We start from the raw sequence: 15,914 nt of genomic DNA, 5'->3' as shown, positions 1-15,914 counted from the left end.
GGAAATGAACTGAATTATCTAATGCATTTTCCAATCTCCACCTTCTGTGTTTCCTGGCATTCCTGAATAAAACATGAAATAAAGCCCTGTTTATTTTAGGAAAAAGTCTTCTACCAGCTTTGCCACTTTTTAACACAGAAGAATTTTCATTTTAACAGTTGAAAATATTTCTCACTTTATTTGGTTAGTTTTATTCAAAATAAACCTACAGTAAATGAAAAAAAAAATCAAAATTCTAAAATAGAGGATTTTGAAATACGAGCAGAAAGAAGATGGTTACAATTAGAGACCACCTTGAACTGAAGTTACTACACTGCACTATGGGATGACATAAACATGGCTAGTCTGGAATATAACAGGTCAAAGTTGGGATTCTGAAATCTCCACAAATCCAGCTTAAATCACTTGGATTTCCTACCAAAAAAAATCCCTGTCCAAGTCACTGAGAGCAGCTGCCCATTCAGTTCTTCAATTTTCAAATTTCTCTGGATCTTCCTGTCAGCACTTTTTGTGTTTAGCCCTCAACTGGACACATTGATTTTGATAGAAAAGAGTCTCAGTAGACTACATAACCCCAAACATTTTTCCATATGTTAACTGATTTTAGTCAATTTTCAGGCAAAAGGATCATCTTAAAATCTTGCAGACAAAGTTGGTAACATCCTTGACAAACAGCTGGGAAAAACCTGGGCTACCAGAGGCCAGCATTAAACAAATACATCACACTACTTAGAAGATTCATGTAAGCAACACATAGGGAAAAGACAGGAATACACTAGGAAGGTTTTGAGAGCATGCAAAGGCAGCGCCTCACAGTGACAATACTCACTGTGGAGTTGACATAGCTGGCAGGCTCCCAGGCAGGTGGCATGTTGGGAGGAGCATTCCAGGTGGAGGGACAGTTCTGGTCAATGAAGGCTGTATTCTGCACTGCTGCAGTACCTGGGAAGCCACTGGGGTAGTTCATGTTTTCTGCAATTTATAAAATCAGGAAGACAAACTAAGGCTTTTGCAACATAAAACACTACTAACGTTTCTGTGGAGGAACACTGAATCTTCTTGAGAGCGAGCCCGGCTGGGACTGACCTAATCCTTCAGTGACTTCATGCAGCGTCAGGGTAGCACAGCAGCAAAGCATATCAATTTCTGTCAACAGGACTACCACTCTCTATTAGGGACCCACTAACAAATTGTTACCAGGAGGACAGGATAAAGACTTGGCAATCCCTCTGCTGGAGAACAGAGTCTTTATTAGACAGAACATGCACGGCAGAACCTCCCCAGGCCTCACCGCCAACATGTCTCAGCTCTAAGCACCCAAGGGATCAGTGCACTGCCTGGGATACTGCAGTCTGACCTTTCATTATTACTTAGGTAGGTAATGCTAAAGAATTCTAGATTGCTTGCCAGTGTGCTTCCCAAGCCAAGAAACTCTAGCCTGGAAAGGTAATTGGTCACAAGAGACCTTGTATTTCACGCACTGGAAGGCAGAAGCCTGCCAGAGGGGAAACAAAGAAGATTGTGCAAAAAGATATGTGTAATACTGTAGGCACAAGCATTTCTCTCTATTCCCTCTGAGAGTCCTGCATACTGCCCTTTCAGGCTTAATAAGTCTATACAAAGGCCAATCTTCTCATCCACCACATGCAGCCATTGTTTATTGCAACAGAGCACTCAGCTTGAAAACGTAAAGTCCATTTAAGCAATGAACACCCGTGTGTGTACATACCAGCTCAGCCTTTTGTTCTATAAAAGGTGAGGAAAATAACCATGCTCTGTTCTAATTAATAAGCTTTATTTCATCTTACCTTCTGGGAAAGCACCATATTCATTCATCTCTAGTGGACAATACATGTTGGAAAACTGGCTGTCACAAGCTGCATTCCAGTCAATGAAGCTGTCTCAAGAAAAAGAAAAGTCTGAAACAACTTGCAGAACTTCTGAAAATTACTTAGAAATACTTATTTAATGTAGAGCTGTTGCATGCAAAATGCCTGTGACTGATCATGAGGCTTTTCACACTCCACTTGTCAATTTTGCCAGTATCTACTCTGTACCACTACATAACCTCAGCAATCTCTCTCACAGAGCTTTTTCCTCTGGGAAAATGAACTTGTAATGACGCTACCAGAATCCTGCAACGCCTAACTGGGTTCAACTTTCTTCCCTGCAAAAAGAAAATAACTGTACTTCTTCCCCACAATCATGGATAATGTGATTTGAATTGGCAGAAGAAGGCATAATACATTTAATTGCTTGAGCATAGCAATTAAAATGGAGATTTTTGTTTTCCCTACCAAATGTGCTAAAGTTCTGTTAAACAGTGCATTTTCTAAGCTACACATAGATTTCTAGGGGTTATATTTCTCAAATTGAAATAATTTCAGAATTTCAAGAAGATTTTTTCGAAAGTATTTCCTGAAGACACGTAGTAAAACAGGCCCTGCTATACAGCAAGTTTGAAGTAGCCCAGCTTTGGATCAATCTGCACAAGGTAGACATATAAAAGGATTTCATGTGAAGCTGCCCTACTTCAATTTTACTATTCAGCTAAGCAACTATCTTGTCACTATTAAATATCAATAAATAATTGTATGGATGTGTGTGTATTTTTGCATATGAAATCCAAATCCAGATAGGTGTATGAAAGCAATCACAGAATGGGTAAGGCTGGAAGGGACCAGAGTGGTCCAGTCTCCTCAAGCAGGGCCATCCCAGAGCGCCTGGCACAGGATTGTGTCCAGAGAGCTCTTGAGTATCTCTAGTGAAAGAGACCCCACAACCCCTCTGAGCCATGCCATTCCCATGCATGGTCACCTGCACAGTAAAAAGTTCTTCCTCATTTTCAGGTAGAACTTCCTGTGCATCAGGTTCTGCCCACTGCCTCCTGTCCTACTGCTTGGCATCACTGAGCAGAGCCTGGCTCCATCCTCTTGTCACCCTCCTCCCTGCAGATACTGACAGACATTGATAAGGTCCCCTCTCAGTCTTTCTTTCTCAAGTCTGAGCAGACCCAGCTCCCTCAGCCTTTCCTTGTAAGGGAGATTCTACAGACCCTTAAACAACTTTGTAGCTCTTTGATGGACATGCTCCATGAGCTCCCTATCTCTGTTGCACTGACTGTGGAGTCTAGAACTGGACACAGCACTCCAGATGTGCCTCACCAGGGCTGAGCAGAGGGGCAGGAACATCTCCCTTTCCCTGCTGGCAGTGCTTTTCCTAATGCACCCCAGGATACCACTGACCTTCCTGGCCACAAGGACACTGCTGGCTCAGAGACAGCTTGCTGTGCACCAGGACCCCCAGGTCCTTCTCCCATCATTTTGGATGACAGGATACAACCTGAAGAACTGGCCATATTTCACTGCTATGTGATGGCAGAGTATTTCTGCTCAGTAGTTTGTGGCACATCTTTCATTACTGAAATTTGCTGTGTGAGCAGTGTAAAATAGAAGAACTAACCGAGTTCATTAGTAAGGGAAGATCAAGCCAGATATACACAGAGCCTGAAACATACCAACTTGTATGCCTAAACCACCTTTACACTGGAATATTTGCCTTTATAATAATGTCTGTTCCTGCCAATTAACACAAGTACACACTGCATAATACACCATGCAGCATACACAAGCTATGCATTTAGCAAGAGGGCAACTGGTTTCAAAGCCAGGCCCTCTGCCTGCAAAAGAAGTAGGAGGAATTAATAACTTTCCAAAAAGTATTTCATTAAACTTGAAAAAAGTTCTAGAATATCTACACATGAGCAGTGAATTTGTCTTAGTAAAATTAAACAGGAATGTACTCATGGAAGAACATTAACAACTAAAGATTGAAGTGGCAGATTTTTATTTTAATTATCATCTGTCTTTACAAATATCATGAGTGAAGTACAGTCCTCTGCATTATAGAAGCCTGAACAAAGCATTAACTGTACTTTTTACACAAAACATAACTTGCCTGTTGTGGACAGAGGGGGTTTCTTGGATCATGCATGGTATATTATTCTCAAGGTTGTAGTTCAAGCTGTTTGTCACACAGACCGGCTGGGCAGGCCACAAGTCTCCTGTTGGGTAAAGACCTAAAAAAGGAAAGGGGCATGAAATGCAGAGTAACAGGAAGGAGACTGCAGATTCAGTCACACTGACACTTTATTCTCAGACCCCCAATAAGGACTGTCTGCTAGAGCAAAAAATCCAGAGTTACTAAGCAGTTTTTTTTGTGATGAAGACCCATCTTTAAACACATCTCAAAATTTCTGTTTTTTAAAAAAGATACATATAAGACTTGAACTGATAAACTGGAATTCAATTAAACAGGGCAAGAAGTTCCAGCTGAGGGTCTTTAAGTGCTCAGCTGCCAGTGCCAAGGTGGCATCCTTCCACAAAGCAGGACAGACAGCAGGGATGCAATCCCCACTGGCCTCCTTGTCCCCATCTCTCAGTCAGTAACCACCTCTGAAGTTCAACTACATAAACCCAGCAGGAACAGGGTCAGGTTTCTAACACACTGGAGCCATTCCTGACAAGATAATTAGTGAACTCATTAAATTCTGTATTTAGTCTCTATGGCAGATATTCATTGTGCTGCCCTTCATGGACTGAGTGTCCTGACTGCCCACAGATGCTTGGTTCCTATCAACTCTATGAGAACTGGCAGCCGGAGAAAAGAAAAAATCCAAATTCCAAATTAGCAATTTCCAAGAGATAAGGGTTGCAAAGCTGGCTCTATTTCATTATTTCACATAATACATACTAATATTGCTACCATGGAAGAAGGTTAATCAGCATTTGTATCCTATCAGACACAGGTTAAACCTACAGCAGAAGGGCAGAGTGCTGCTGCCCAAAGAATCATGTGTCCTGACCAGCTTTCAAACTCCACCTCACAGTGTAGCATGATGCCTTTATGAATCCCACTCAAAAAGCTAGTATTATTTCCCTCTGAGATGGAAACTATGAAAATTCAACAATTTTAACAGCGCTACACAACCTCACTCATTATTACTTTCAAAGAGAGCACGTCCCAACTGTGGAAATTTAGAGACAAAAATGGTCATGTTTGATTTCATGCCAAGCTTCACTTTAACACAGCAAGCAGTGCTCTTGATCTCCCAGCTGCATTGCTTCTGGACATTAATCTGTGCAAAGCAAGAAGATGAAAAAAGAAAGAATACCTAGAACATGAGTTGAAAGCTAAATGCTGCCTTTACACAAGAGAAGATGCAGCAAAAATCATAAAGGTAATAAGCAAAAACTGTCAAGGTTTTTGCTTATATTTTGCTTGTAATGTAGATAAACTTATATTTTGCTTAAATTTGCTAACTTTGTGCCTTTTTTCGAAGGAAATCAAGTTCTAGTAACAATGTGTCTATCAAGTTGGTGCATGGTTATTAGCAACATCACTAAAACTGCTTGACAAAATGCGAAAGAAACAGCTTCAGCTGTTAATACTGACCTTTATTTTTGTCAGGATCTGCAGCTATGTCAGTGAAATTGGGACATAAGGTTTCAGGATATTGGGGGATGCTGTTCATGTCTCTGCTGAATGAAAAGAAAATTTAATTTCTTAAATCTCATAATCCAAACCATTTCAAAGGAAATATACAGAGATGCAAAAAATATTCTAACAACCATCATGATTCTATTGCTTTCCCACTGTCCTGATTTTTCCTATTTCTGAATTACTACTGTGCAATTTTTTAAAGTTTTTTTTCCCAATTAAAAGCCAGCTATTTACCACACATGCAAAATAAATAAAATTAATACACCTTAATTATCCTATTTTTATCACTGAAGTATCAACCTATTGCAAATTAATTCAACTGCTCTTCTCTAAAACTGAAAAACAAGCTATAGTTCATGAAGATCAGTAAGGACCTCTTATAATGTTTAAAAAACTTTCAGGTTGTTCACTTTTATGTTACTTTTATGTCCATGAAGACACATAGAGACACATGAGCATGGAATTTGATATTCATCAAAACCCATCAAAAAAAACTAGTAAAAATGAATAAAAGGAAACATTTTCAAGCACCAGAATCCTAAAGAAAAAGGACTGGATTATTTCTCCTAGTGAAAACAGAGAGTGGTGAATAAGAAGTGAAATAAGGATTCATAGTAATAAAAATTGTAGATGCTATCTCTACTACAGTAAAGAGGGAGAAAAGAATATGGGGGAGGGAGGAATCAATTTTCATGCTGTGTATCCTAGGAGAACATTATTCCCATTAAAAGAATAACATCAACTTGAAAGTCTTATTCTCACCTTTTAAAAAAAAACCCAAAACATTACTACTTTAATACAACTAAACAGTAATGTAAATGTAGTAAGTTGCTAGGATCTGGAAGAAGTGAAAGGGGGAAACCAATTTCCATTTTTTTCCATTTGGAAGCTTTTATTTTACTTATGCAGCATAGTCAATTTGTTTTTATCTTTTCAAGTGCTGAAGATTCTTCTTCCAACTGGTAAGTACAATCAGATGATCATAAAAAGTTACAAGATAACAGGTAGGTATTATTTATCAAACTGAGACAAGACTTCAAGTTGATGCTGTTTCTTTAATGCCTTACAGGTGTAGATTCAATTTTTTTACCTGGTATTGCAGATGTTATGAGACAGATTTAGAGTGATAGGAGTTTCAGATGGAAAATCATTTTGTGAAATATTCTCTCCTAAAGAAAAGAATGACTGTGAAAATCAAAGATCCTTAAAAAAAAAGAAGTACACACAGAATATACATACACACAAATAGAATCAGCAATGGTATTAATCAAGTTTTCTCTCACACTGGATTATCACTAGTCCATAGTCTTAACATGTATTTTATGATTTAGAAGCGATTACCACAGTCTTAACAGAGAGGTTCCTTGTTACTATAGAATTAAGTCTGAATTTAGAATTACTTCTTTTATTTTTTTTTTTTAAGAGGCATTATAATTTGAACAAACAGGAAAGTCATATACACACACTATTTGTTATCTATTAGATCACAGGTTTGGAGAGATCACACACTAGCATTTAGTAATGTAAAGTTTTATACATACACAAATACACATTAAAGTTTCTGCATATTTTTAAATAGTTCAAGCCATCTTTTTGCAGTTATCCAAAGTTGAGTTTGCTGGTGTCACTTCAGCACTTTAAAATTTTCTTCTAGTGCCACATCTCTCCAGATAATTATGGTAGTGACTTTCAAGTACTTTAGCGATATTCAGGTACTCAAGAATTGCAGTAATGAACCACAGCTAACATTTCTCATACTAGTCAAGTGGCTCAGGTGTTCTGGCTACCTATGCCTCAAATACACCCATGCAAACCCAGCATCCTCATATCTCTACTGTTTTCACATATTCTTCACTGGTGCAATGCTTAAAAAAAACCCCAAACAACGTGATGAAACTAATTTGAAGGCAAAAATTGCTTTGGCTAGTGACTCTCAGTTCTCCCATCCTTCCATGACAACTAACTCTGCATATTGCTCATTGAGGAGCCTCACAGTCATCTTCATCTCCACAAAATGTGTGGTACTTCTTGTCAAGTACAAAGTTCTTTGTATCTTTCCTTGTGTGTCTAAGAGGTGCTCTACAAAGGACAAGTTATGTACCCCATGCCGTGGCAGGTCTTTCCATTCAGCAGGGAGGCTGAAACTCTGCCCACTACTGTGAGGAGGTACTGTTTGCAAAACTTACTGGATGGAAGAAAATGCCTGGTAGTAATCATTGGCTTTTTATCTCCATCTGAACTGCTGGTACTGCTCCAGCTACCCCAGCTCCCACGACTTGCACGAACACTTCCTGACGAACTTCCACAATCTGAGCTTGAATCAGAACAAAACTTCTCCAAACACTTCTTTTTGGACCGCTGATAAAAGTTTTCTAGAGAAGTTGGGTAAAATAAAAAAAAAACACAAAAAAAAAACCAACACAACATTTAAGAAAGTTTTGTCAGGGAAAAGTAATCTGAATCATGAATTTACATGAATTCTCTGAATTTACTGAAATGAGAAAGAATTTACTGATAGCTTCAGTAACTAAACCAGCCTCTAACACACAGAGCTTCTGACCTACATGATATCCCAGTAAAATTAATGCAAGTGAGGATACAGTGCTGCTATAGGTAATAGGTTGAAAGAGGATGTGCATACTGTCCTTTGAAATACACACTTAATACTTCAAACATGAAACATATCCTGGCTGTAGAAACATGCATACTAAGAGCAATGACAAAATGTTGCAAGTGATGAATTCATGAATGTTAGATTCTCTTTTCTTAGTATCTCATCAGAGACGCAAAGGACAATCCTATAGAGACTGGTATCTTTCTTCAGATCTCCTCTTTCCTCAAGTCAGGGAAAACAAATGATTAAAATCCTGATGGAAAAGACAGGAAGTAGGTACCCAAGTTAGTGGTGTTTTTTAAAAGTGATACAGTTGCTTCAGTTAATAGTGGCTTTCTTTTCAACACAAAAGCAGACTATCAATGTGTCTTTCCTTCAACCAAGAACTGATGGATCATTGCTTCAGACCGATTCATTTTCTGGTTTGCACCGCCAACCAATCCCATGGAGAAGCATGCAGAGCCCTTCAGAAGTGAGCAGCTATTATTTCAGGCACTGCAACATACCAGTCCTGTCATCTGCACATCAGGGTTCAAAATGGAGAAAAGCACAGGTCTCTCAAGTAAGGAATGCTCTAATGCCACAAAATCCCCATTGTGTTTCTTTCCCCATTTTAAGACAGTTAAGATAGCATACCTGTTTCTCCCTGTATGGACAAGCTCCCAGCTTTTTGGTCTGCTTTACAATTTTCCCCGTTACTCTGAGGACACCAAGCTCTTATTCCAATATTCGCTCTCAGATCCGGCCTTTCAAATTCACTGCACATATGCTTCAACTCACTCTGCTCAGGGACTCTAATAGAACCACACCCAAAAAAAAACATGTTTGCATTTTACATTTCATCTGCATTTTTCCTTTTCAGGCATTAAACACTTTGACTCATACAGCTATCAAGGCAAAGTGCAGAGGAAGCAGTAGGTTTGGGAGTCTTATTCCCCAACTTTACAGAAACCTAAAAAATCTTTCCCAAAATGCAATATCCTACCACACAGACTACTACTTTTCAGGGGGAGAGGCAAAATGACATGTGCATATTTAAATCCATTCTCTAATGCACTTGGCAGAAGATAATCAGATATTGCAGTGATAAGCACAGTCTAGCAGTGTACAAAGATTGATATACAAAGAAAAATGTGTCCTGTGTTCATTTCACTGGCATAATTATAACTAGAGTAAAATGACAATCTGAAGCAATCTTAAATTTTTGCTAGTACAAGTGAAATGAAATGTCTGTATCCAATGTCATAATCAGAGAGTATTAAGGAAAAATGATTAAAAGTCAGCTGTCAAATTTCTGCAGAAATGGAACAGTTCCATTTTAACTCACAAAGTGGCAACTGCTGAATTGGTTCAAGGAACAGATCCTGAACTTCAGTATTCCACTGCTCGTTTTTTATCCTTCCTACCTATAAAGGTGTGCATCCAGCCAAGATTTACACATGTACTTCCCAATGAAGTACAAAAATGAATAGAAATCTGTGCACAATGAGTTATAACAGCCCTTTCAGATTTGCAGTCTCCTTTTAAAGTCCACTGACCTCAGTAGAAGCACTCGCAATACAAATTAAGTCTGTGAAGGCTTTGTAGGATTGTGACCTTAATTCAAAGGGCTGGGGGAAGGGGAGAAGTAGGATTTTTCCCTTGGATGTATCTGTATTCTAGAAGCAGTTTGTAACCAGTATTTTTTAAAAATCCAAACAACTTAAATTTAAAATATATGAAAAAAATATATATATATTTAGAAGTAATTTACAACTGACTTTAAAATGAATTAAAACAATTCTCGGGGTGGGGAAAGAAAGTGTTCACTTAATATTCTTTAGAATCTAGTGCTGCTCTAGTACTTTTTAATCATTACAGCAAAAATGCAAACTGCTGTCTCATTTCTACACATGTCTCTTCCAAAACTGGTAGAGGACAACATTCCCTCAGTTACTCAATATAGCAGATGACTCTCCTTGTCCTGAAGGTGGAATCATTTCAACAATTTTATTTTCCTTCTTTCACTGAAGAGAATACATGATTGGAACTTCTCCAGACAATACACAAGGGGAAGGAAGCTAACCATCCGAACTTCAGAGACAGCACATTGCTGACTCTACCAGTGAGCTACCACTGCTATGCAGAATGGGCTGCATCTGTACACATGCAGATTTACAAACTGAATATTTTTAAATTCTTTGTTTTGCTGGTGGTACTTAGTACTGCACATTCCTAAAAATAAATTCACAAACCAGGATTAAAGTGTGTTTGTTTAAATAGATAAAGCAATCCTGCCTATATGCAAAACCTGCAGAAACATTACAGCAACTCTGGGTTTTTTCATGATTTAGTGAGGCAATACATACCTTGTAGATATATTTACATTCTTCTTCTTATTTTTCCTAGATGTTCTATTTCTATTCCAATTCATATTTGGTACATTTCCCTCCTTTTTCTCCTGAGGTTTCTTCTTCCTATATGCATCTTCTTGCTAAAGGCAAAAATACAAGCTGAGATAATCCATACATTATAAAATCAACTTAACTTAGTCAATGAACTCCATTGGATTTTCCTAGCTAAATTTCTCTGGACAAAATGACCCAACCCGAATGCATAGTTACTTCATGATTTAGTGACTTTCCACAGCACATCCTCTTTCCAGCACCATCAATTTAACCAGCCTTTCCAAGACTGCCCATCAAGACAGCAAGAGACGATGAGAGAGAAATTTTTGAATTCCCAAACTTAGCATTTTCCCTTTCACAACATCTAGCTCTGACTTTCAGGGAAATAAAAAAATGGGGGGAGAAAAAGTAAAGCAGTCAATAAAATTCCCAATGTGCTAAAAACAAAAAACATCTGCCAGATTTATGATCAGCTGGTGTGCAAGTTCAGCAGCAATAAATCCTCCCTTTCCTCAGCAGCTGGGGGAGGTGGGGGAAGGCATTCATTTGAATTACAGCTGAGGAAATTATGGAGTAAGTTACCAACAATTTCTAGTCATTTCAAAAAATGCAAGAAACAAACTGAGCATCATTAGCCACACATGGAAAGTTTATAACAACAGTTCCCAAAGCAAGATTAGACTTTGTCTTTTCTGACATATTCACCAAGCAATGTAAGCAATCCTTCCTTACACTGTTTTGCCATGGGATTTCTATCCAGTAGACAGAATACAAACATAACCCAAATTCTCAGGTTTACTAATTTGCCTGATGCAGTTCTTTTGGTGTTGCTGCCTGCAACAAAGGTACAGTCCAATGTGTTTATCATATGCAGAAGCCAGGGGTGAAGGATGATCCTTCTCAGCAACTTAAAGATCTACTAAAGAGCTTACGCCTGCTGCATGCTCAAATGCAAGGTTCTGATGCAAAGCCCCGGGTTTGGAGATCAGGCCTGATAAGCCTACCTTCCCTCCAGAGAATGTTCCCACATCTTTATGCTTCTGCCTGCTCTGACAGTAACAATCTCTGGCTGTGATATGGCTGTCTTGATTTTTATCCAAACTGTTCACCATTCCATAAAGCAGCACTAATACATCAGTAGAACTTCCTCATTCCTCTGATTTACGGTATTTCAGACCTGTGACTCTACATAATAGTCCCAACATATACATACATGCATACATACCTGCATGTGTATATATATGTACTTAAAGTATAAAAAGATAATTTTAATTTTGAAAAGAAGAAAGATCACAATACCAACCTCAGAAGAAGCAATCTCCTCTTTTGCACAGCATGGAGTCTCTTCCTTAGGTCCCTTATTAATCTTTTTCTCTGTGGAAGGCTTTAAGTTGATCTGCTTTTTTAAAGTCTCACAATTTTCTGTTTCATTCCTGAGAGGCACTTGCTGGCTGTTCCCTACAATTAAACAGTAACAACAGTTTGCATGGGAAGTGAAGGGGATCCCAATCATAACCACATACCTTTCTTTAAAAACAGCCTTGTGTTGCTTTCTAAAACACTACAAGATTAACGTTTAGGCTGATGATACTGACTAATTCAGAATCAAAAGCTAATGCTGTGTAAAAATTCTTACAGCAGTTGCAAAAAGTAGCTTTGTGTTGGTTCATGGTCATGAGCACACCACTCCTAGTACATGCACAGATTACCCAAATCTTGCTCATCTCATCTGAATTTGAGCTACTTGGGGCTCAAATGCCATGGGTCTGTAAGGTAGAGTCTGAAGCTAAAGAACACTGGGCTAAAAAACAAAAAGACCCTGCAAGCTGGATGGGGAGAAAGGACAGCCTTTACTTGGTGCTTGACACCTCTGAAGTGTCCTCTGCATTCACTATGAAGACAAAGGGAAGCCATCCTTTCTTTAGCACGGGTTCCACATTAAATGTTCTTTTACTTGAGAGGCTTGTGAGGAAGAAGAATTATTTTGATCTAAGAGTCTGAAAGACAAAAGCTTCAAGAGGAAGCCGGCCTCAACAACTAGCTCAGTTGCTCAGCTGAGTCACATTCCTCTGCCTGGGCCAGGACAGAATTAACTTCTGTTAATTAGGTTCCAGGTATCTCAGAGATCTACACTATGTCCACATTGATCTGCTACGGAAGCTCTCAGCTGCTCTGCATGAGAAATGTCATCACTTACTGAACTGAACTGGCCTTCTCAACTGAGAAAGGCACACACAAACATTTTAGTTTCCTACCAACCAACTACAACATCCCAGCTCTGAGTCAGACACTGTCCCCTCTCTGGAGCAGGCAGCCATGAGGGCTGCAAAAGGAGCACATGTAAATGAAACACCAGGCAAGGGAGACAGCCATAGCTCTAAATAACGCTGTGTTGCTCTCCAGCATGGGAGTACCAGAGGTCCTAAAACTCCCTGTTTGCACAAAACCAGGTCTGTAACTACAATCAAAATGCAAACACTGCAACATGGTACTTTTTATGCTTATCATATGCTACTAAACATCTTTGACTACAGAAATACTCACATGCCTGATAGTGCAGAAAACCACAACTACTAAGAGACAACAAGGGAGATTACATTTAGTGCTTTGCTACCAAATACACTGAATGATCTAATTCAAAGCAAAGAATAAGCAACAGTGCATTTTAGGAGCATATGAAGAATCTCAAAATAGCTTGTAAGACTGAGTGAAACTATCTTGCCTTCACCTGATATTGCACACTTGTACCTGCTATAGCTCACAGATAGCAACACAAGAAGCAACAAGACTGTGGTAACAACTACACAAGACAGCAGGGCCTGAAATCCCTCTCTGATGGCTCACTCCCTAAATAAACTGCCACAGCTACAGCAAATGCCTGTTTTCACCATTCAATCTGCCAAGTGCCTTAGTATAGCCAAGCTTCCAGAGGATACATTCTCCTATCCTGCTTTTGATTTCTCACAGGTGTTCTTCTATTCTTCCTAAAATTATGAATTGTGAAGCTAAGAGGTAAGACTTCCCAGGCAGCTTAGCCCCTCTATTTCAAAAAAAGGAAAACAAGATAAAAAAATATAGCTATGCAATTACTAAGGAAAACACTGATTTGCAGATTCCTGGAAAATAAAAATTCACATCCTGTCAGGTTTTTGTTATTTTGGGTGGTTTTATCAAAGGAGTTCTATACATCTGCTTCTGAATGTGCCTGCTTAGTGATTCAAGCACCATATTTCCAGTGGACCTGAAAACAGCAAACTGGGATCCTTCTGAATATCTGACAAGGGCAATTTGTGTCTTCTAAACAGATCAATGACATCAATTATTTTAACAGCTAAAATGCTACGGCAATAAGCTTGAAATCTGTAAACCAAGCAAATTTATGATTTATGAAACAACTTTAAATGTAAGCTGCTTCCTTTGGAATGTAAACAGACAAATCACAGTGAACACAAAAGAAACACCACATTCCCTTGTCCCACACAAAAAGACAAAACCTTGATCACAGTGAACTCATCGGAAGATTTCACTTAGTAAATTAGACTGAATAGAATTTGAGAAAAAATTACCACTAATTTTCCTAGAAATTTCTTGCAGTTCTGGCTGTTGTTGAGGTGAATTTCTGGACAAGTGACTTTCAGGTAGCTTCTTGGACATCTTCACAGAACAGAACTCCTGTTCTTTGAGCTCAGCTAGATTTTCTGAAGTTTTAAGGTTAGTTTCCTTAGGAAACATACATGTTTGAAGATCTTCCTTCAGATCACACTCTGAAGAAGTATTTTTAATGAGAACTGTATTTTTCAGTGTACTTTCTTCTTTACCCAGAAAGTCTTCTGGAAGAGTTAAATTCTTGTTAACATTTATGCCATTTGCATATTTCAGAGTTACCCAGTTCTCACTGACAACATCAGTGCAAATGTCCTCTTTTGGTGCTGAGATTTGGTTCTCTGCAATCTGATTCTGCTTCTCATCAGCAGATGCAATGGCACTGCCAGCTGCTGTGTTTGGCTTCTGCTTACTGTAGTAAACTGAACATTTGTGTTTCTTCTGAGAGTGGCTGTAGGTCGCAGGACTTCTCTTGGCCGCACTCTGGCTTCGGCTGGAAGAAGTGCCTACAGACAGGAAGCCCTTCCCTTTACCTTTATCTGAGGAACTATAGGAATCCATAAATGTCTTGCAGCTTCCCCTGGAGAAAAAAAAAACAAACATAATTTGGGATTTGCTCTTCTTCACAAAGCCATTGTGAATTGCTTCATGAGATATTGTTGTAAGAAAGAAAGGGGGACATATTCGCAAGCCATGAAATTGCTTTAGGTCTTCAATTTACCATACCAGCTAAGCACATTCTGATTTCAGTGAGAATGCATCAAGACTAAGTATTTGCTCAGACTTTCAACACACTTCCATGCTTCAGTGAGAAAGCACCTAACTGACCACTCAAGAGGGTCAGATTGAGAACCATCAGTGTATTTTTCATTCTTTCCATGGCTACCACGTGTGGTATATCCTTTACCTTCATCACACAATTTTTTTCCTTATGTATTACTGGCAATATTCAAGATTAATAAACCCCTGAGTTCCTCCATTCCTCCTAGGTTGAGGTGGAAGTTCTCTAAAAGAGGCTGCTTGGAACACTGTCTCCTTTAAAGCAGCCCACAGTAATATCAGAATACAGACAGAAAGCACCACTCCATAATAAACAGGGTAGAAAAGAAGAAAAAAAAAAGTATTTTTACTTGTAGGAATCAGAGCTGATTACGTCAACAGAGCTGCTGTTCTGCTGTGGCACTGAAGCACTAGGACTGGGCCTCTGTCTTGATTTCATGAACTCTGCTAAAATATACTGGGCTTGCTGGAAGGCTATCAGAATCACTCCAAGCAGGGACAAACTGCCAAAGAAAACAACAGATACTGGTTTCTACAACTTCCAAGAATATTCAGTGAAAGAGGTAAAAAGCTTCTAACAAGATACACTTCTCAAATATTTTGTTAGTAAATTCTAAGTAAAAAAACAGACAGGAAACTCAAAATACAGCTTTTAAAATTATAGTTGTAATAGTATTTTCTTTTCCTGTTTTTTTTTATAGCCCTAACTAGTTCTTAGCTCTATAAAACAATACAGTCATGAACTTTACAAAGAAAAGAAATAGAAGAAAAAGTTCATTTTAACAGAGATAATCCTTGATTTGAAGATAATTTAGAAGTAACTTTGCTGTAGTGAGTCTTACATCATATCATAATATAACACCTATCAGTCTGCTGTTCATTTATGATAGTCATTGTCTTTATTTTGGTATTTATTAAATACTGTCTCTTTTCCTACAGAAAATGCTGGCATACAATGAGCTACAAATGCCATCGCACTTCTGAACTAAAAATGTAGATGCAAAATATCCTCTCTCTCCATGGTGTAT

General features: G+C 38.6%; 1 protein-coding gene across 11 annotated transcripts in view; it reads right to left on the bottom strand.

Moving 5' to 3' along the window:
* TMEM131L (transmembrane 131 like) overlaps positions 1-15,914 on the bottom strand; it is an 83,520-nt gene that overhangs the window by 1,059 nt on the left and 66,547 nt on the right. For 6 of the 11 annotated variants that reach the window (XM_033513505.1, XM_033513504.1, XM_033513508.1 and 3 more), the window contains 11 exons: positions 15,237-15,389; positions 14,070-14,686; positions 11,807-11,961; positions 10,465-10,589; positions 8,753-8,910; positions 7,689-7,874; positions 6,593-6,671; positions 5,455-5,540; positions 3,958-4,078; positions 1,809-1,897; positions 830-972 (listed from right to left, as the gene is read on the bottom strand). In XM_033513505.1, coding sequence (XP_033369396.1) covers positions 830-972; positions 1,809-1,897; positions 3,958-4,078; positions 5,455-5,540; positions 6,593-6,671; positions 7,689-7,874; positions 8,753-8,910; positions 10,465-10,589; positions 11,807-11,961; positions 14,070-14,686; positions 15,237-15,389 — 1,912 coding nt within the window. Of the gene's footprint in view, positions 1-829; positions 973-1,808; positions 1,898-3,957; positions 4,079-5,454; positions 5,541-6,592; positions 6,688-7,688; positions 7,875-8,396; positions 8,635-8,752; positions 8,911-10,464; positions 10,590-11,806; positions 11,962-14,069; positions 14,687-15,236; positions 15,390-15,914 lie in introns of those variants that run through there. The other 5 variants (XM_033513510.1, XM_033513506.1, XR_004496890.1 and 2 more) reach the window with 4 other exon arrangements.

This window comes from Parus major, chromosome 4 (genome assembly GCF_001522545.3).
Source record: "Parus major isolate Abel chromosome 4, Parus_major1.1, whole genome shotgun sequence".
NCBI classification, from domain to species: Eukaryota; Metazoa; Chordata; class Aves; order Passeriformes; family Paridae; genus Parus; species Parus major.
The sequence above is the reverse complement of the archived record's forward strand: the minus strand, read 5'-3'. Positions and strand labels throughout refer to the sequence as shown.